Raw genomic sequence first — 21,482 nt, forward strand, 5'->3', positions numbered from 1 at the left:
AGGTCCCATGGGAGGGCTGCTCTGGTGACCGGACCTTCCCGCAGCCATGAAGACACTGTGAGCACCTACTCTGTGCCCTGCCTGTGTCAGGCGGAGCCAGCCAGTACCCCTCAGGGCAGCGAGTGCCGGCGTTGGCCCTGGATGTGATACACACATGCCCTCCTCCTTTCAACCCCAGGGCCAAAGCCGATGCATCCTGTTCTTACTGATGGGGAAACTGAGGCTCGAAAAGAGGGTGTGGCCTGTATGGGGCCCGCCAGGCTGCCTCTTGCCAGTCCTGAGCCGGGGAGCCCGGGAGCCAGGACCTTAGCCCATGCCTCCCCACCAGTGCCCAGAACAGCCGGCCTGCTCTTAACCTAGAGGGGGCCGCTGCCTCTCCCTGCTGCCCCTGGTGACCTCCTAGCCATCCTTCAAGACCCACCCCAAATGTCCCCTTGCCCTGAAGCCTTGCTGTTCACACACCCGTGTCCTCAACAAAGATGGCCGAGCACCTGCTGGCCACCTGCCCTGCCCTGCCCGTGGCCAGACAAAGGCCCTGGGAACAAACCAAAAGTGTCGTGAGGGGTGAGTGGGCAGGAGGCCGCACACCGGTCACTGCCGCTGTGTGAAGAGACCACCACACTCAGCAGCCATAACACCCTTCGCTTCTGCTCCAGGGACCCAGACAGGAACCAGCAGAAGGCTTGTGTCTGCTCCGCAGGGGGGCCTCGGCGGCTGGGGGCGGTGATGGCAGAGCTAGTGTCTCTTGTAAGTGTCTTCACTCATGTTCCTGGCTGAGGGTTGGCGGTCAGCCAGGGGCTTCCCCGCAGCCTCGAGACGATGTCACCGACTGGTGAGGCCAGCTCGCCGCATGGCGGCTGCGTTCCCAGAGCCGGGGTCCAGAGGGAATAAGAAGGAAGCACCGGCAGTGGGACATTTAGCCTCAGATGTCACCCTCAGCAAACTCTGTTGGTCCAGGTGACGGTGGGAGGGGACATAAAGAGACCCCGGTGGGGAGGAGGCAGTCTTCTCTCCAGTGTGAGTGGGGACTAGTGCAAGGGCCTGTGGTGAGGGCGAGCTAGGTGAGCTTGGGGACCCTGTCAGCGCGACCAGGACTTTCAGGGTCTCAAAGTCATGCTAGGTTTGGTTTTCATGCTCGATGAGCTGACAGTCGTGGATGCGGGAAGCGGGTTGAGCTGGTCAGTTGGCACTGTAATTAGAAACTCTGTCCGTCTGTTCTGGCGACTGTGTTGCAAGGACCCAGGATAGACTGGCTTTCGAAGGAGGACAGTCAGGAGACCACTGCAGGAGTCTGGAGCCCAGGTGTTGGGGGCTCCATCCAGGACGGCGGTGGTAGAGATGATAAGAGGTTGAATTAGCATGTATTTTGAAATCCAGGCCAACAGGCCCGCTGATAGGGGGGACTCTGCTGTGACAGGGAAGAGAGATGGGGGAGGACATGTCTGGAGACCAGGACTCGCTCTGAGACCAGGAGCCGTCCCAGTAGAAGTGGCCCCCCGACAGGTGGATGTCCAAGTTCAGAAGTCTGGGGAGCTGGCGTTCAAAGGCAGATGCAAACAGCTGTGAGGGGAACCGCCCACGGGGCTCTTGTCTGTTCATTCAGGAAGCTCGCAACGCCTGCTTGCTGACAGTGAAACACGAGTGGGTGCCGCCTGCCCCCCAAGAGGCACGGTGCAGGATGAGGGAGCCAACCTGCCTGGACCTGACTCTGGGACCCATCGCTGATGGACCCTGAGCAGGTTTCTCAGCCCCTCTGAGCCCCTGTTCCCTCATCGGTTAGCCGGGGTGTTAGTGCTCATTTCCCAGGGTGTGAATTATCGGAGCAGCCCAGTTACCCCTTCGGCTGCTCACCACCCAATCAGCTGTTCAGGACCACCAGTTGCGCCTCAGGAGAAAGCTGAGGCTTTCTAAAATTCCCATAAAGAGTGGCCGTCTCCGAAACCCACAGGGGAAGCTCTGCCCTGTCCTGTAGAGCTGCTATGAATGGGCATCGGCTCAGCTACAGTGGGTTTGGTGTGAGGTCTAGGATGGGTTACAGTGTGGCTGCGAATCTCAGGATCCGCAGTTCAAGCCCGCCTGCCCTGCCGTGGGAGAAAGAGGAGGCTTGCCGTTCCTGTAGGGCTGGAAATCTTGGGGATCTACAGGGGTCGTTGTGTTCTCTCCTGCAGGGTCACGGTGAGTCAGAGTTGACTTGCTGGCAGTGAGCTCGTCTCTCTGGGTGGTGTGAATCATGTCCTTATCACCTATTCCCAGAGTGCAAAGCCAAGCTCTTCCTGTAAATAATTTGTTTTATTTTTATTGCTGTTGAGACTATGCACAGCAGCCTCAGAACTCAAGCTCAACTGCGCTGAAGTCGAGTCTGACTCGTAGCGACCCTACAGGGCAGAGTGGAACTGCCCCCCTGGGTGTCTGAGACTGTGACTCTGGGGGACACAAAGTCTCGTCTTTCTCCCACGGAGCCCCTGGGGGGTTCAGCCTGCTGACCTTGCGGTTATCAGCCTAACTCGTTACCTCTAAGCCACCGGGACGCCGACTTGCCCAAGGGCCAGAAGCTCTCCTCCTTTTGAGTTCCCTCTTGCCTTCCTTCCCTGGGGTCACGGGGCACCAGGGCTTCCAGTTCTATGACTGCCGCACCTGGCCCTGTGACCTTGGACGCAGCACCTGACCTCTCAGTGCCTTGGTTTTCTCCACAAAGTGGGGTGAGGCCACTTGTCATGGGCTGAGTTGTGCTCCCACATATGTGTGCTGGCTTGCCTGGGCCATGGCTCTCGGTGGCTCGGCTGTTGGGTGCTGATGTCGCCTGGCAGGTATGTCATGATATCATCATCTCCCATGGTGTGCTCTGTGCGACCAGCCTCTCAGTTGGAAGGGGGTTCGTGTCCGGGGACACAGCCTTTCCTCTGGTCACAGCCCAGATCTGATGTAAGTAGGGGCTGGCGGGCAGGGGGTGGGGTGTCTCAGGGTGTGGCCACCATCACTTTTGCTCTTCAGAGAGAGCAGACAGGGAGGAGCCTGCCCACCAGCATGAAGGAACAGCCAGAGGTGGAGCCTGTGCTTTGGGCCTGGGGTGAGAACCTCCTAGGCCCAGAGACACATGGATGCCGAGACACGCTGAGATCTTGGAGGAGTACTGATTCCACAGACGTTAGCAGGAGTCGAAGACCCCTCCCAGAGGGAGGAGAGACTGCCCCCAAGGCCACCGCCCTGGACTGTGAGAGGACAAGTCTGTGTGTGTGGAAGACCCCCATCAGCCCAGCACCAGAGGCCCAAGGCATTGATGTAGCCATGTCAAGTGAGGAGCTAGAGGTGCAGGAACCCCCGAGGCTGCCACACAGCGAGAGACGGGAGAAGGAAGGCCATGCGGAGCCCAGCTGCGCCGGGGAGGAAGTCCCTGATGGCCAGCCCAGGTGCTCCGTGGGAGTGGGGGGACTCAGCCCCACCGCCGGAGGCCGGGCCCGCTTCATGAAAGGCCCGCACTCCGCCCTTTGAAGCCGCCCTCCTCCTCCTGGCAGCAGCTGGAGACAGCGTGGTGCTCCCTTGATCCCGGAGCGTGGAGGCTCTGTGGTCTGTTTATTTGTCTTGGTGCTTCAGTGGCTCAGCGTGCCTCTCCCCTCGCTGGATGGGAGGAACTGCCCAGCCCGGCACTGTCCAACGCAGCAACTGCAGGCCGCCCTCGGCAGTCCCCAGCCCCCCACACTCTTCAAAGCTTCTTCCCGTCGCTCGATTCAGCCTTTCCCTTCGCTCCCCCATCCTTGGTCCAGGTGGCCACTGGGGAGCAGACGCTGGGCCTGGGGTGCCGGAGAGGCCTGCGCCTGCCCCCCGCCACCACCCCGCTCCAGTTGTACAGCTGCTGAGCTAATGGAGGAAAAACGGCTTCTAAACGGGTGGTCTTTGCGGAGGGGGGCCTTCCTGTGGGGCCTCCGGGGGTCTGGTGAGCTGCTTGGGGGGGACTGCTAGCCGCGGCCTCCCTGCCTCTATGCCTCAGTTTCTCCGTGTGAAATCAACAGGAGGTTTGGGTCACTGGTGTCTGGGGCTTGCGGGGTTGTGTTGACAGCAGCAGAGACTGCTTGCTTGGTCTCACCATGTCCTGAGGTGGCCTCATGGCTAGGGCTCCACAAGAACCCTCCCTGCCCCTAGCCCATGCGCCCTCACCCTCCTCCCTCCAGCACCTGGTGACTAGCGCTTTGCCCCACCCAGGAGCCCGCCTTGAGGACAGCGGCCCCCTCATCCTTGCAAGTCAGTCCCTGGCTCCCGGCTCCTCCTGGGATCCGCTGCCTCCAATTTAGTGGCATTTCCCGGAAGGGCTGCCCCACCCTTCCCTGTCCTCTGGGCCGACCCAGCTCAGGACCCAGCTCTGAAAGTCCCCCTGGGCATCCCTCCTTCTGGCTTGCCTGCTCTGGGGGCCCTCTCTCTGACTAGCACAGAGCTGCCAGGATTGTCACTGCCCCTGGGCCCCCCCAGAGGTCTCCCAGTAGCCGAGCTCAGAGCCCACTGGCCCTTTGGTCCTGGACCTGTCAGGGGGGCCACTGTCCCTGCTGCACCCTGGTCCCTCCAGCCCTCCCCCCACCCACAGTATGGATCTGGAGATGCGGGAAGAAACTCGCCCTCCCCCAGGCGGAGGACGCCAGGCCCCACCACCAGCCCGGCAGAGGGCTGCCGACAGGACAGGCTGGCCTCAGCCCCTGGGCTGCCTCTGTTCCTGTTTGCTGGTCCTGCGCCAAAGGCTTGGTCGGAACGCCGAGAAATAAACAGAAGTAAGTGTCCTGTGAAGGCTCTTTAAAAACACCCCGTCACCCAGACATAGACCCCACGCAGACACTTTGCCGGCCAAGCGCTGAAAGGGGCCTTGTCCCTGAGCCCAGTCCCCGTGGCCAACACACCCTCCGCCAGCAGCCTTACTGGGTTTGGAGTGGCCTGGGTGACTCCGGGCACCATCTAGGCAGATGCCCCAGTGCCAGTGTGTACAGTGGACCTCAGCCAGCCCAGGGCACAGCCCGGCCCTCCTGGTCCCAGCCACGTGCAGCTGGAAATAGGCTGGCAGAGGCGCCTGTGCCCAGCTGGCACTCATGAGTGGGAAGCAGCTGCTGCCTGGGGACTTGAGAACCTTCCAGAAGTCACCTTAGGGGCGGGCTGAGGATCCCACAGGCAGACCACCAGGGGGGTCGGATGCCAGTGGGGTCATTTGGGGCCAGCCGTCCTCCAAGGCCCCTCTGAAGGGGGCCCTCCTGAGGCCACTTCGGGAATCAATTAGCCGGACGTCCGGCCCTGGAGACTCAGCCACCCTGCTAGGCTCCCAAAGCCAGCTCGCAACCTCCCGTGTGTCAGGGTTTGACTGTCCCCTTGGTCTTTCTGCTGCAATGGCGCTAAGTGGGTCCATGCCAACCTTTAATTTCCACAAACCATTGTTCCCCCGCAGGGACCTCCTGGGCTCTGTCAGGGGGCATCTCCGGCCTGTCCCAGGCACCCTGTGCCTTCTACACAAGCCTCCCTCCTCGGAGAACCTTCTCTTGACTGTCTAGTCTCCCAGCTTGGCCTCTGGGCAGCATCCCTCCCTCCCCACTTACCCGCACCCCCATGCCAGCCCTGCCCTTCCGGCCCTGTCTGCCCACCCACCCACAGCCACACAGGGGAATTCACCCGAGAAGCAGAGATGCGGCCGATGCCCCACCCCTCCTGACAGAGCAGCAGTTTCTGCCTCTGAGCTCTGGGCTGCTGTCCCCCGGGCACAGATGTCACTGTAGCTTGTCACCAAGGCATGAGCTTGGAGGCCCCAGGCATCTCTGGGATGCCCCTCCACGTGAGGATGACTCGTGAGCGCCGGTGGGGACTCGGGGTGCTGTGTAGACCCTCACTGGCAAGACAGAGGGGCTCCCCTCAGCACATGTCCCCAGGTGCCCACACCTGCTGGGGCACAGAAAGACATGACCGCTGACCACAGAGCCCCATCCCCAACCCACGCCATGGGGAGAAATGCCCAGGCTGGTGTCCTGTGAGTGGTGAATGCTAGGGGTGTGTGGGGTCGGGGGCACCCTGGGGTTAGCTCAGAGGGTTGCAACGGCTGAGGGGAGGGGGCTTGGGGAGGTGCCAAGCACGGAGCATGCAGGGCCTGGCCTGGGAGGAGAAAGGGCTCCAGAGTGGACGGTGGGACGTCAGAGTCCAATGCTTGGGGCTCCCTGGGCCTGCAGACCGAGCGGGGTTCTACCTTTGAGTGCAGGATCAAGGGGCCAGCCAGCAGACACCGCACACTGCACCCCGGTCCCACTGCTCTGCCTCACACACGTGCGCGCACACACACACACAGCCCACCACATACACATATGCGTGTGCTCATGCACGATTCACACTCCACACCGCATCCAGCTGCTCCACCTGGCGCGGACACTCTCCCACTGCCCCAACTTCGTCCCACCCTGCTCTAGTCTTTAGACACAGGACCCTGCCAACCTGCTGCTTCTTGGGGGCTTTGAGCCCCGTCGGTGGCTAATATCCGTGGGTGTGTCGCTGCCCTTGGTGGCACCGTGCTTAAGTGCTTGGCTGCTAACCAGAAGGTCATGGCTTTGAGCCCCCAGCTGCTGCACAGGAGAGAGCTGAGGCAGCAGTCTGCTTCCATAAAGACCACAGTCCTGGAGACCACAGGGCAGCTCTGCCCTGAGCTGGAAGGCCGCTCTGAGTCAGCAGTGGGGTTCGGGCGTATGCTGGTGCTGTGCTGCCTCTCCCCTTGAGCAGTGCAGAGGGGGCAAAAGGGTCTAGGGAGAAGGGTGGCAGGCCAGACGCTTGTGACTGTGGGTGCTGGATTGGAGGATGACTGCCTTAGGGTAAACACCCTTTCTCGGACGCCACCCCAGAGCCGAGTGGGGCGGGAAGGCCGGCGGCAACCCTAACACTATGCACCTAGTTATGAAGCCTCAGGGGCAGTGGGGCAGGCAGGCATAGACTGGGTGGGCCCTCATGCCCACAGTGGGGACCTCTTCACCCCCAGGAAGCGGGGGGAACACCCCCCAGCACCCACAGCAACCCTGCCAGTGGAGTGACAGCCAGAGCTTTACACATCTACTCCCCAAGATGCAGATGCACCTGGCCTGAGCCACAGGGTGCTCCGTCCCCTCAAATGCGCTCGAAAGCTGTACAGTGATGAAGGAAGGTCGAAGGAGGACCGTGGTGTGGGTGAGGACTGTCGACTAGACCCTGGGCCACCAAAGGGACAAGCGGATCTGTCTTGGAGGCCATACCCCCAGAATGCTCCTTGGAGGCAAGGACGGTGAAACATGGTCTCATGTATCTCGGACGGGTTGTGAGGAGAGACCCAGCCCCGGAGGCTGCCGTGCTTGGTGAAGCAGAGGGCCGACCCAAAGGACAAAGGAAGACCTTCCAGAAGATTCATCGCCACCGGGGCTGCCACCGTGCGCTGACACGTAACCACGGGCCGGGCTCTGCTGTGGGGCGGACCGACCTGCAACGACGTCAGGAGATGCAAGAAAAGGCTGAGTGTCACCGGGCAGGAAGAAGGCACGAAGGCTCAGGACGCTAGGCTGCCCCGAGGCAGGGCATGTGCATGGGTGTCCAATCGTTTTCCTTGGTCAGGTGGCCTAGCCAGAGGCCCTGTGTCAGTCAGGGCATCAGGAGGAGCTCCCCTCTCCCCCCACCTTGCCCCATTCAGGGGCATCTCTCGGCCGGGGGCCCTGAGCTAATCATGTCCAGCTGGGCCTGCCTGCCCTCCAGACTGTTCCCCCGAGTCCTGCGGGGGCCTGAGCTGCTGGCCTGAGTTGTTTGTTTGGTTTCTCTCCCGCTTGCCATCAGCCCTCATGCTCCTCCTCATCAGAGGAAGCCGAAAGCCCTATGGTGCCTCCACGGAGGTCCAGCCAGGACCACAGTGACGGCTGGATGGTCAGAGGGCCGAGGCAGGCTGATGACAGCATCCCAGTCCAGTCTGGCCCCATCACACAGTTGCTGGTGGCTGTGGGCAGCCACACACCCTCTCTGAGCCCACAAGAAGGCCTGGATGGGGCAGGGGCTCAAGGCCCTGGGGTTCCATCACCTTCCTGCAGCCTGCTCCCCTGCTCACAGCCTGCAGCATTAAGGAGAAAGAGACAGAGATCAACAGCAAGGGTCCCACCATGCCGCCAAAGCCTGCCTCTGCATCGCAGACACTGTCCAGGTAGGGGATGTTCTATAGCTTGGGGCCTTGGGCCTTGGACCAGTGAGGACACTGGCAAAGACAGAAGGCATTGTCAACAGGGCCCCTCCCACACTCGCCACACGACCCCTGCTGGGGTGAAGGCTGGAGAGCCAGGGGCCAGGGCCAGAGGACATAGTTCTCTCCCTTTAGTCAGCCTTCACCCCTGCGTTTCCCCACCGGGGGACCCCTGACCAATGTCCAGTCCCCCCACTCCCTGAAGCTACTTCCCTGGCCCATCAGAGAAGGCCAGGGTCTCTAGGGAGGCAGGTCAGGAGCTCCCGCCCCCACCTCTTCTCTGTGGTTCAAACCGCTGCTCAGGCCGCAGACACACACGAGGGGTTGGGGTGGCCATCAGGGCCCACTGAGCTGATTCTGACTCCTAGCAGTCCCATGAGCAGCAAGGGGGTGTCCAGGATTCCCTGAGGTTCACGGCTGCGCCGTGCACACGATGACCACACGCCTGTGAAATGATGAGGGACAAAGGGCCGGGACTCTTGTGATTTACTCTTAAAAAGGTGCTGGGATGACATACAGAAAGTGCATGTGGAATTTTTCATTTCTCTTCATCCCTGTTTTCCATGAGCTTTTTGAGCCTCTACTTCCCTCTGTTTCCCTCCTGCCCACATATCCATCAAAGGTCTGTTTATTTGGGTGTGAAAACCATTTTTCTTGATTTTCATTGTCTCTTCTAACAGTGGTCTGAGGCACTCAGACGGGATTGCCTGACTTCCCTCAGAACACTGTCATCCCAATCCCTCCATGTCACGCGGTGCCAGACAAGCTCATCATGAGTCTAAGGGATGTGTCGTTGTCATCGGCTGTCTGTGTGCCATGGACTTGTCGAGTGTCCTCGGATATCTCATGCATATGCAGATGTACCTATGTATCTACAGGTGATATTAAAATAGAGACGACACACACATTCAAATGATAAAGAAGTAAGTGAGTCTGGGTGACGTTACCTAGGTGATTGTATACTGAGGAAGCTGTGGAGTGGGTGTCGGGCTGCTACCTGCAAGGTCGGTGGTTCAAACCCACCAGTCGCTCCATGGGAGAGAGGTGAAGCTGCCCCCGTCAAGATTGGCATGGAGTCATTTGAGTCCACATATCAAAGCATCAGACTGTGTGGGTCCTAACAGACTACGGACAGCCTATGGGAATTCCCAGACACTTCATGGTGCTCATGCAGATCAAGAGTTGTGAGAACAGAAGTGGGAACTACTTCCTGGTTTAAACTCAGGAAAGGTGTGCTTCCGGGCTGGATCTTCTCACCATCCTTACTCAATCCGTACACTGAGCAACTCATCAGCGAAGCTGCCTTATAGGAAGCATGTGGCATCCGGATTGAAGGAAGGCTTATGAGCAGCCTGTGGTCTACAGATGACACCGCCTTGCTTGCTAAAAAGTGAGGAGGCCTTGAAGCGCTTGCTGGTGAAGATCAAGGACTGCAAGCACAACTCAGTGAAAAGAAAACCAAAGTCCTCACAACTGGACCAGTAGATAATCTCATGGCAAATGGAGAAAATATTGAATTTGTCAAGGATTTCATCTTGCTTGGATCCACAATCAGTGCTCATGGAAGCAGCAGTCAAGCGATCGAATTATGCATTTCTTTGGGTAAATCTACACAAGATCTGTTTAAAGGGTGAAAGCCAGGATGTTGTATTGAAGACTAAGGTGCACCTGATGAAGCCACGGTATTTTCCAGTTGTCTCTTATGCCTGTGAAAGTCGGACATTGTGTCAGTCTGGGGACATTAGAGAAACAAATCCACAGAAACTCATGTGTATAAGAGAGAGTTTTATGTAAAGTGTTAAGTGCACATCAAGAAAACATCCCAACCCAGTGCTGTCCAAACCCACAAGTCCAACATTAGCCCATATGTCTAACACCAATCCACAAAGTCCTCCTCAGTCTCACAAAACACACACTATGACGCCGACTGCAGGAGGAAAGCTGAATCGGTGAGTGTGTAAGCATCTCAGCGCTCGCAGGGGTCTCCACACGGCTGCTCCAGCACCCAGGGCTGCATCGGGGTAGGTCCATGCAGCTTCTCCTCAGAGACGTCTTACAGGAAGTGAGGCTTGCCAGCTGAAGCAGGGAACTGGCTAAGGCAGCTGCACCCTGGTCCGACCATCAGAAAGCAAGAGACCCGAGAGCTAGAAAGGCGAGGCTCACTGAGCCATTTATCTCTTCATCTGTTCGGGTTCTGGTCAACTCAATGTGGCTGCCTCACTCAGACATTAAATCAGGAGGCTGAAGAAGAATCAATGCTTTTGAATGGTGGTGCTGGTGGAGAACTTTGCAAGCGCTGTGGGCGGCCAGAATAGCCAACAAATCTGTCTTGGGAAATATACAACCAGAATGGCTCCTTAGAGGCAAAGATGGCGAGACTTCATATTGCGCATTTTGGATGTGTTGTCAGGAGAGGCCAGTCCTTGGAGAAATGCATCAGGCTCAATAAGGGGGGGAGGGGAAAAAAAGAGAAAGGCCCTCAACAAGCTGGACTGACCCCGCGACTGCATCGGGCTCAGCCATGAGAAGAGTTGTGACAAGGGTGCCGGGTTGGGCGGTGTCTTGTTCTGTTCTGTTGCGCGTGCACGGGGCCGCCGTGCGTTGGAGCCAACTTGATGGCACCTGACAGCAGCATGAATTGGAATTGACTCCGTGGAGATGGGTTGGTTCTTCTTGTAACTTCTCTGTAAGCTTGAAATTATTTCCACCTCAAAAGGTTTACGCGCAAAAGTCCACGGGGAAAATGTCATTATCTTTGACTTACGATTTTCCACAAACTTGTTACAGCCTCGCTCTAGAACGTGCCCCGTGCTCTGTGTCCAACTCCGCAGCAGCGGTGCCTGAGACAAGTGGCCCTGTTGTCAGGGAGTCTGTGTCGCTGGGGGAAAGGCAGAGAGGAAGGGGCCAGGTGGACATGAGAACTTGAGGAGAGGCCACTTGAGGAGTGGAGAGAGCCTTCCAGGTAGAGGGACAAGGGGCAGCGTCGTTGTGGCTAATGGCGGCCAGGGTGCTAGAATGAGCAGACGGAAGCTGGCAGGAGTTGGCAGAGCAGTGCACTGGTGGAGAAGGTGGGGCAGGATGGGGGTGGAGCGACTCTCCAGACCTTGTTGACTTGGGGAGAGCGTGTGGTTTATTCAAAGCACGTGGGGAAGCCATTAGACAGTGGTGTGGCTGGTTGGCATTTTCCAGGTCACTGTGTGGAGAGTGGTTTACTGGTCATGGGACAAGGATGGAAGCAGCTAAACCAATGGAGAAGGCAATGACAGTAATCTAGACATGCCGCCCCAGGGGTGGAGGTGGGCAGATGCAGCTGTTACTGTTGTTGTTGGGTGCCCTCGAGTCAATTCTAACTCATAACAACCCGATGCACAGCAGAACAAAACAGCGCCTGGTCCTGTGCCGTCCTCACAACTGTTCTTATGCTTCTGGCCGTTCAAGGCAGCCACTGTGTCCGTCCATCTTGGCGAAGGTCTTCCTCTTCTTCATAGGAGTGCTGGTGGCATAACAGTTACACATTTGGACTGCTAATCACAAGGTCAGCGTTCAAAACCACCAGTCACTCTTTGGGAGAAAGATGAGGCCTTCTATTCCCATGAAGAGTTAACCGTCTCAGAAACCCACAGGGGCAGCCCTACCCTGTCCTAAAGGGCCACTAGGAGTCGGAGCCAACTGCATGGTGGCGACTTTGGACTTTGGATGTAATTGTACTAAGGGCCTTTCGAAAGGCAGAGTCGGCAGCCTGGCTCTACTGGCAGGTTGGATGTGGGAAGTGGTGGGAAAAGAGGCATCCGGAGCAGCATTGAGGATTGCTAGTGGAAGCAGCTTGTGCTGCGAGGGGGAGATGGTGGGAAGCCAGCCTCCTGGGAAGAAGCCTGAAGATGTCAGCTCTGGGCCTTGCTAGGTTTGTCTGCCGGCTAGACACCCCAGTGAAGGGCCAGATCAGCCACGGACACTTGCGTTTGGAGGGCTAGGGGGTTCGGGCAGCATTGTGGGACAGGCATCTGGTAAAACCATGGGAGCGAAGGGGGGCCAAGAATGGCCTGGTCTCAGACCTGAAAGGAGCCCCTGGCTAGAGCCTGCCTGGGGCTGGCTTTCCAGAGGTAGCTGCACTGAGTGGGAGGAAATCTCTGTTAGGAGCGTACCTCATGAGGGTCCAGACTGCAGACTAAGTAAACAGCTCTTACCTACTCGACACATAATCCAATTCAAACATAGGCAAAGGGCTTGAACAGACATGTCACCAAAGGAGAAGGGCCAATCGCCAACAGGCATGAAAAGAATATGCATTCGACTTTGCGTGTCTCTTGTTGTTGTTGTTGCTGCTGCTGCTGCTGTTAGGTGCCATCGAGTCAGTTCTGAGCCTGTCCATGCGGCCACTGTGTCCGTCCATCTCCTCGAGGGCCTTCCTCTTTATCAGCGCCCCTCCACCTTACCGAGCTTGATGTCCGTCTCTCCTGACGGATTTTCAGGAAAGACCCCTCACGAATCATTAGAGAAATACAAATGAAAACCGCCACGAGCTACCACTCCGCCCTCACCGGGATCGTTACCGTTTCTCTTTCAGCAGAAAATCACCAGTGCGGGCGTGACTCTGGAGAAATCAGAACCGCTGCCCACTCCTGGTGGGAGTGGAGAGTGGTGCAGCCGTGTGAGAAGCCGCCTGAGGGGCTCTCACCGTGTTAGGCTGACTCAGCGATTCCACGCCGCGGTGTACACCGCCAGAGAACTGAAAGCGGGTGTCCACACAGAGACATGTGCACAACTGCCTCGGGCAGCACTAGCCACAAACCGAGGGAGGGGGCATGGTGGCGTGCCCTTCAGGTGATGGAGGGACACGATGCCCACCCTTCACATCAGGAGATGTTCTCTGGCCATAAAAAGCACTGGAGCCCTGATAGCACACTACAGCATGAATAAACCCTGAAAACATGCAGCCTAAGAGCAGGGAAAGGAGCTAGGCCCAACCACAGCTAAGCTCATGGCTACCAGTCGATTTCCAACTCATAGCAACCCTGCGGGACAAGGTAGAAGCACTCCTGTGAGTTTCTGAGACTCTCGCTCTTGGCCAGCGGCTCTCCACCTTCCTCCTGCCGCGACCTTTTCAGACAGCTCCTCATGTGGTGGCGACCGCACAACCATCACATTATTTTCGTTGCGACCTCATCACTGTCATTTCGCTACTGTGATGAATCGGGCGACCCCTGTGAAAGGGCCTTTCGACCCCCAAAGGGGTCAAGACGCCCAGGTTGAGCCCCGCGGCTCTTGACGGGAGCAGACAGCCTCGTCTTTCTGTCGTGTGATCCCACCTGACGGGGCTGTGCTAATGAAACCGCGAGACGGAAAGCGGATGGGTGGACGTCGGGACGTCGGGAGCTGGCCGGGAGGGGGGAGCTACTGCACCATAGATGGAGAGATGGGCATGGGACTGGACCCCTGTGATGACCAGCGCAGTGGATGGACTGACTGGTCCTCTGAACGTGGGGAATTGCAGGTTCTCTGAATGAAATTTCAGCTTCAACAGTTATGGAGATAGGGGAAGTAGGTGCAGAGAACCAGAGCGCAGGGCAGGCCCCATGTCCCCGAGCTGACCACCGCCTGATGGGAAGGGGCCAGCTGACCTGACCTGAAGCCGCGCTTTAACTCCTCCTGGGACTGGGTGAGTGGTATGGGCTTGCTGGTTACAGCTCTGACCCCACCCCACCCCCGTGGGCCCCCACTGCAGGGGCCCGGCGTCAGAGAGAGACCCCAGTCCTGCAGCACATTGGCCAGCCCCCCTGCCCGCGGCGGCCCCTCTGGATCAGAGGAGCCCAAGCCCCAGCACTCGCCTCCCTGGGTGGATTTACCCAAAATCAAACCCATCTGGTTCTCATCTATTTACACTTAACTCATCAAATGCAATTTTGCAAGAGCCGCCTGATGGCCAAGAGCCTTTTCTTCCTCGGCCCCCTTCTGCAAGGAGCAGGGCGCGGGGGTGGGAGGGGGTGGGCGACCAGGCTCGGCCCTCAGGGCCCTTGTGGGAATCTCAGCGAGGAGGCTGAACCAGGCTGCTCCCGGGTTCGGTGGGCACCGCGACGCCGGGCTGTGGCACAGGCTGGCACACAGTGGCTCTTGGCAGTCATGGAGAGTGTTTTCGGTTGTCAGAGGGCCACCAGCGCCCGTGGTGCCCAAGGCTGCACCCAGAACTCCGTGCTCACTGTTATAAATAACTGCGATCGTGGACTCCCGTCCAAAGGAGGACAGCTCACCAGCTATTAATGAAAACAAACAGCAGCACCTTAAGCCAAGAAGCAAACCTCACAGGCCAGCTGCCGCCCTGCCCGCCAAGGCCTTCCGGAAACTCCCACCTGCCAGCCAGCCGACCGGCCCAAAAACCCTGCTTACTGGGAACGGTGGTGCCCACTCCACCACCACCTGGGCACATCCCAGAGGGGGCCCACCTGCCCGCTCCTGGGTCGGCCGGAGCCACTGAGGGGCACCAGAGCAGGGTCCCCCAAGGGGTACTGCTGAGTGTCCACTAGGAAGTGGGGCCTCTGGCATGACGTGACTGAGGCGTCACAGAGGCCACGCTGGCAGTAAGAAGGGGCTCAGGACTGAGGAGGTGGGGGAGGGGGGCTGACAGCGGGGCACAGCAGTGATTGCTCAGAGGTTGGGACAGGGGCTCTTGTCCTGGGGGGCATAGGCCGGCCCCTCTCTCCACTCCAGTGTCCAGGCTTCTTGGGGGGCCCTGTCCCTCTTCTCCCAAGGTGGTGGTATCTGTACCTCTGGTGAAGAGTGTGGAGGGCCATACCTATTTCTGCTGCCCCAGACTGCCAACAAATGGCCAGCTTCCTAGCCCCGCTAGCCCAGGACCCCCCGGGCAGCAACCAGCCCTGGCTCAGCCTCCACGCCCAACACTCATTCGGCTGCCACTCAGTGAGGATGGAAGTAGGCGGTCCATCCGTCCTGGTGGCCATCAAAAGGCTAGGAGCCCTGCAAGCGACAGGCTGGGGTAGTCCACAGGGTGCCAGGCAGCTCGGGCTCCCGCTGGCCCTCACAGAGCTGGCACCTTCAAGGCCCTCCCTCCCGGCAGCGCCCCCTCCCCCTATACCTCCCCTGTTGTTCTGTTGCCAATTCAGAGGGTTTCCTGAGAGGAGGCTCTGAGGGAAGGCGGAAGGCGCAGGATCCCCAGATCTCGCCTGCTGTGCAGCTCCATCCCCACCGTATCAGCGCCTGCCCCAGGGAACCACCAGCTGTGGCCTGTGATGCAGATAAAGGACCAGGGGAGGCAGGCCCTGGGACGGGGTGGGACCCCCATCCCGGAGCACCCAGGGATTGAGTAGGGTCAGCCTCAGCCCACAGCCTGGGTGGCCTCATGGTGGCCCTGGCCCGTCAGAATGCCCACTGTCCCCTTCAGGCACCATCCCCTCAGCCAGCAGCCCTGGCAGACATGCAGGGAGGGGGCCCTGGACAGAAGCTGACCCCTGCAGGAGCCAGAACAGGGGTCAGGGCCATGTCACTTAGGAGGTCTGGCCAGGTGTCCCTGTAGGGCATATAAGGGACACAGCCCATCTTGGCCAATCACTCCACACCCTCGCGTCCCGCTCACCTTAGCTTGACCCCAGGAACTAAGCCCCTCACTGGCCACTGCAGGGACTCCCCTCCCACCCTAGTATCAGAGTCTCCAGTCCAAACCCTCCCCTCCTCTGGGCCTAGCACCTACAGCACCTCTGCAGTCAGCCTCCTCCCGAAGCCATGCCTAGCTCCAGCTCGGTGCTCCCATGGCAGTGGTGCCAGGCAGGAGCGGGCAGCATGGGCATGCAGGGGCATGTGGAGGACAGCAAGAATGCCGCTGGCCGCCGCTGTACTGCGTGACCCGCTCACCTCATGTGGTAGTGAGCCCCCAGCCCGGGCAGGTGCCAACCTGAGCTGTGCCCTCCAGTTCATCCTGCTCACACCTCAGCAGCCACCCTTTCCCTGCCCCTCTGCTCAGGGCTGGGGCTGCAGGCTCCACTGTCCACCCGCAGAGCGGCTGTCAGCGGCCAGGGCTGGAACCTGCGCTCAGGGTCCCCGGAAAGCCTGCTCTGGGCGGTTGCCCGGGCACCTCATTCGGAGCAGCAGAATCCTAAAGGAGGGTGAAGGCGAGCTTCAGACTTCCCCACCGCCCACTCGAGTTCACATTCTCCTTCACCCTGCTGCATAGCCCTGGGCAAGCCCCTTCCCCTCCACGGCCCCCAGTTTCCTCACTGGAGAAAAGGGTGGTGAGGGCGGGCTAGTAGGCTCCCTGAGAGAGCACCTGCCCAACCGGGCAGGCAGTCGGGCAGTGAGTGGCTCCTATGTACAGCATGTGACAAGGCACCGCCCCTCCATCACACAAGCCCACAGGTGCCCGGGACAGTCAGCCCGGGGCATCTCCAGGAGGGCTGGGGGAGGCGGGGGACATGCTGCAGCCCTTTCTATGGACCAGGCTGGGCTCCCACCCAGGGGCCCAAGTGGGCGGGGCAGGTAGGGACAGGACTCCAGTGCCTGGCTCCCCAGGTGGGCTCTTTCAGAAGGAACTCACGTCTTGGGCACGCCCTGAGGAAGGGCAAGAGCCAAGTTACTCCCCAGCCGGCCAGCAAGGGCCTCCCAGCAAGTCCGAGCTGTTGTAGGCCAGCAGCCCACAGACCCCAACTGCTCTGATTGGTCTTCCTTCAGACGTCCCTGTGGGTGCTGTAGGACGGGCTGGCCCATGGGTGCCCGAGGATCCAAGCAGCTGGAGAGGACCACAGGGTATCAAGGGATGTGACAGCTGCCCACCTCGCCCCGCCTCATCGGGAGGGCCTGCGCTTGTAGCGCGGCGCCTTGCAAGGGGAGAGCGGGAGCGAGGGTGGTCCCGGCTTCCCGCCTGCTCAGTCTTGGAGTTTTATCCCCCCGGAGTGGGGAAAGACAGCCGTGTTTACAGGGCCTCTGTTTGTTTCCACGTAATTCATCGGCATCGGCAGTCACTGTTCTTGCTGGTGGGTGTAAACAGCCCGTCCCAGGCCCAGCGCCCTGCCAGGCCGTCCAGGGTGGGGAGATGGTTTATGTCAGGCGCCCTGACAGTTCTGGCTGCCAGTTAGGTGAGAAGGTGGGCCTGGCCAGCTGGGCGCCAATGGCCTCGGGGAGCGTGTCCCTGGCAGGCACTGCTGCCGCAGGGGTTCCCCGTCCAAGCGGCTGTGCCTCGTCCGTCTGTCTTGGTGTCACCCTGCCGGGGGCTCACAGGAAGAACTCCCTGTCGTTGGTGCCTCAGCTAGACCCTGCCCGGTCCTGCACCGTCTTCTCCGCTGTTCTTAAGGCTGAGCCCATGGCTGCAGCCACAGGGTCTGTCCAGCTAATGGAGGCTGGGGGGGGCTTCCTCTTTTTCATTGCCCCTTGACCTTAGCCAGCATGGCGTCCCTGGGTGTGAGGAAGCTTTGCACACTCAGCCGCTGACTAGCCAAGTGGAGGCCCGCGGCCCCTCGGGTGCGTGGGAGAAAGGTTGGGCGATCTTCTGGAATGTCAGCCGTTGACAACCCTCTCATACTCAGTTCTCAGATCCACGGGAGCTTCTGGAGCTGGGATTGATTCGCTGGCCACTGGGGTTTCCTTGGGGCGGAGGCAGACCCCGTGCAGAGCAAAGACTCCAAACTCAAGGGAGAAGACTCAGACTGGGACTTACAAGGGGTCCCAGGAACAAGTCCCCACTGTGTGCCAGGCTGTGGGGACCTCAGCAGGACTCGGTGGTCCAGGGACCACCAGTGCCTGCTTGCTATCACGCATGATTAGCTAGCTGCCTTTGGCTCTGTTAGCATCTGAGTCCGCAGGCCCCGTGCAGGCCGGCACCCTGCCTGGGGCTCTGGTTGGGAATCATGGGTCTGCCTGAGAGCATCCATCCGTCCACCAGTCGCTTGGCAGGAGGACCAACGGCGCTCCTCTGCGCCTCCATGAGCTCTTCCTGAAAGTGCAGCTGACCAGCAGCGTTCCCGTGAGGACAGCGAGGAGGGCCACTAGGCTCTAGCCACGGCCGCTTTGTGTCGGCCTTAGCAGGGCTGGCAGAGAGTCCCTCGGCCCACGGACCCCACAGATGGGCCCCAGGTTCTCAGGCTCGTGGTGTGGGGAAAGGGCTCCTGTCAGCCAGGCCCACCTCTCCCACGCCAGCTGGCACTGACCGGCCCTCCTCCGTGTCCCATCCCGCTGCCCCGCAGCTGACATTTGAGCTCACCGGATAAGGGCGACCCGCCCGGAGGCCGGCCTCACAGGCAGCAGGCCTTGTCTTGGGTGGTAAAGGGTCATAAGGCCCCCGCTAACGAGTTCCAGGCCCGAGGCCCGCCCAGGTTCAATGCTGGCCACTCGGCGTGACCCTTGACCTCTAACATCCTCTGGTCCCAGTCATAAAGTACCTCTTTGTCAAGGAGAATGGTAAAAGGGCTGGAGCCAGAATGGGGCGCGCACGAGTGAGTGAGTGAGTGAGTGAGTGTGTGTGTGTGTGTGTCTGTCTGTCTGTCTGTCTGTCTCTAGGGGGGAAGTCGAGGGGATTGGCTAGAAACAGCCAGTAGCTCGTGTTGCCTCTGTGATTTTATATATTTCCCTTTTCAATGGCAGTACAGGCATGGCCGTCTGTCGTGAGACACACAGGCAGCACGGGGGCTGCGGCTTCGGTACTTGAACATGCTGCTCAGTCATGCCAGACCCCACGGAGCCTCCTTCCGGCCAGCCGGGGGCTCCCTCCGCCAGCACCCAGGTCAGGGTGGGTGTCGCCCTGCACGCTGGCCATCAACAGCAGAGTCTGGGTCTTTTCCAGGCCTCCAGCTTCCTCACAGCCCCTAGGCTGCCGGGCAGAAGGCTGTGAGGTGACTGAAAGGAGCAGGGACAGAGGACTGACTGGGTTGGGGGAGGGTGGGTGACAGGGGCCCGGCAGGTCTCACCATCTCATGCTAGAGGACACGGAAGAGGCCAGGTTTGAGGGCCAGAGCCCCTGGACTTGAATCTTGGACAAGGGACTGGCCTGTGCACCTCTGTCTCCTCGGCTGAGCTGGCGTCCAGGAGCCCCTCCAGGGACGAGCTTGGAGCAGGGCCATTGGTCAGGGACAGCCGGCCTGGCTGCCAGGTAACAGTGACCTCTGAGGAGCACTACCCAGAGTACTCACGCCGGGAGCAATCCCAGAAGGAAAGTACCTTCTGGGATACTACCAGGAGTACCCCCAGGGTGTGATGCCAGGAGGATCCCTGTGGCAGTTACAGCATCTGGTGTCAACTTGAGACTATTAAGAGCAAAGGGGTGGGACTTCGCCTGTCAATCAGGTTGCAGCTGGATGACCTCCTTTGGAGGCTCCACAGAGATAAATAGCTCGCTGGAGGCCAGACCCCTCAATGCTACACATTCCTGATGACAAGCCACATGGAGACACACTGATGGAGGAGCCACATGGAGCCCCACTCCAGCACTGAGAGGCTTCCACCGCCACTGGGTCCACAAGACTTTCCACCCACTGGCCTGTGATCTTCCTGCATTTGGCGTCATTGCATGTGTGGTGTGAGTCTGAAGAGGACTTTGTGGATTGGTATCGGATATATGGGCTAGTGTCGGACTTAAGGACTTGATCTGGACTGGGCTGGGATGTTTTCTCAATATACATACAGTTGCTCTTTTATATAAAGCTCTTATACACATCTAAGTGTCTCTCAGTTGGTTTCTCTAGTCTACCCAAATCATCGCATTCCCCAAGGAGCACTGCCAGGAGTGCCCCAGGGAGCACAGCCAGGGGTACCTACAGGGAGCACTGCCAGGAGTGTTTGTGGGGAACGTCTCTGTGGAGTACCCCCTGGGAGGGCTGCTGGGGAGGACCACCAAGGATGTACCTCCATCGCAGTCTGGGGGTGCTCGCCCCCCCCCCCGGCTCCAGGTGTGACTTCCACCCCTCCCCCCAGATGTGGACGAGTGCCAGGACAACAACGGCGGCTGCCAGCAGATCTGCGTCAACGCCATGGGCAGCTACGAGTGCCAGTGCCACGGCGGCTTCTTCCTCAGCGACAACCAGCACACCTGCATCCACCGCTCCAACGGTGAGTGTGCACTCGTGCCGCGCTGCCAGCACCTGCCCGCCTGCCCGGGGGCGGGCCCAGGCCGGTCTGCAAGCCTGCTGAGCAAGTGGACGTGCTCTGCAGGGTCCTGGTCACCAGCCCACGGGGGGCAGGGGGCCTGTGCAGGGGAGCCAGCCGCCCTCTGGAGTGGTAGAGGGGCGGGAGCCCACTGCCAGTGGGGCATGTGGGTGGTCAGGACTGGTGCCCGGCTGGGCCTTGGGAACAGCACCCTAGATCACTCGGGGGCGGGCCTTGCAGGCTGGGGCAGTGGCATCGAGAGCACACACATATGTGCTCAGGTCGTCTTGAAGTCAGGTGTCTCAAGACAGCGCTCTCTGGTGTGGCAGCATGGCTGTGGGGACAGGGGATGGAGTGGGCAGCCCTGGACACTTGAGATGGACACAGCAGTAGGAGCCAGCCAGCCCCACAAGGTCCAAGTGCCCCGGCCCCACCACTAACCTGACCTGGAGGAGGGCCTGGGGCTGGGGGCCTCCTGTGAGGAGCAGGCCCAGCCGCTAGGCAGGGCTCTGGGTCAGTCACCATTTGGTCCCTGCTGAGTGGGGACAGGGTGGGCTTTAGGAGGGAGGGTGGGCTGAGATCAGTGAAACCGGCAGCCGGCGGTGAGGGGGTGTGGGCCCTGGGCAGGTTCCTCAGGGAGGAAAGGGAGGACGCAGTGGGGCCTGCACGGGGTCCCACCTCTGCTTTGGTGAAGGGTGATGGTGGGGCAGACTGGAGCGAGCCATGGTGCTGCTGCCGGAAGCTGTGCCTCACGGTGTGCTCTGGGCCATGGGACGGGGCCTCGCACAGCAGCCCCCGGGAAGACCACTATGGGCAGGCCTCTTTGATAAGGGGCTCTGCCGGGCCCATCAGGACCTGTTGTAGCAGGATGCCCGTCCCCTCGGCGTCCCCAGCTCTGGGGCCTGGGAGATGGCGGGGCGTGTGATGGCAAGCTGCACCCACTCCGAGCCGGTGCCTCCCCACAGCAGCGCCCTGGGGTCCCACTGTTGTCATTCGGTGCCATCCAGTCAGCTCCGCCTCAGTGACCCGTGGACAACAGAACACAGCACAGCTCCCTGGGGGTCTGCCTCTCAGCCAACCCTCTGCTGGACCCAGATGGCCTCCTTCTCCCAGCACTGGTCCCTCCTGACCCATGTCCACAAGACATAAGAGCAAGCCTCCTCCTGCCCACAGAGTGCCCACTGACAGAGCCCGCCCAGGCTCACACAGCAGAGGG

The 21,482-nt window shown here is 59.9% G+C and overlaps 1 protein-coding gene across 2 annotated transcripts in view; it reads left to right on the forward strand.

Annotated features, from left to right (window-relative positions):
• Positions 1-21,482, forward strand: part of SCUBE1 (signal peptide, CUB domain and EGF like domain containing 1) — a 114,652-nt gene that overhangs the window by 36,372 nt on the left and 56,798 nt on the right. For both annotated transcript variants that reach the window (XM_075553516.1, XM_075553517.1), the window contains exon 4: positions 20,096-20,230. In XM_075553516.1, coding sequence (XP_075409631.1) covers positions 20,096-20,230 — 135 coding nt within the window. The remainder of the gene's footprint in view (positions 1-20,095; positions 20,231-21,482) is intronic.

The sequence above is a fragment of the Tenrec ecaudatus genome, chromosome 6 (genome assembly GCF_050624435.1).
Source record: "Tenrec ecaudatus isolate mTenEca1 chromosome 6, mTenEca1.hap1, whole genome shotgun sequence".
Taxonomy (NCBI): domain Eukaryota; kingdom Metazoa; phylum Chordata; class Mammalia; order Afrosoricida; family Tenrecidae; genus Tenrec; species Tenrec ecaudatus.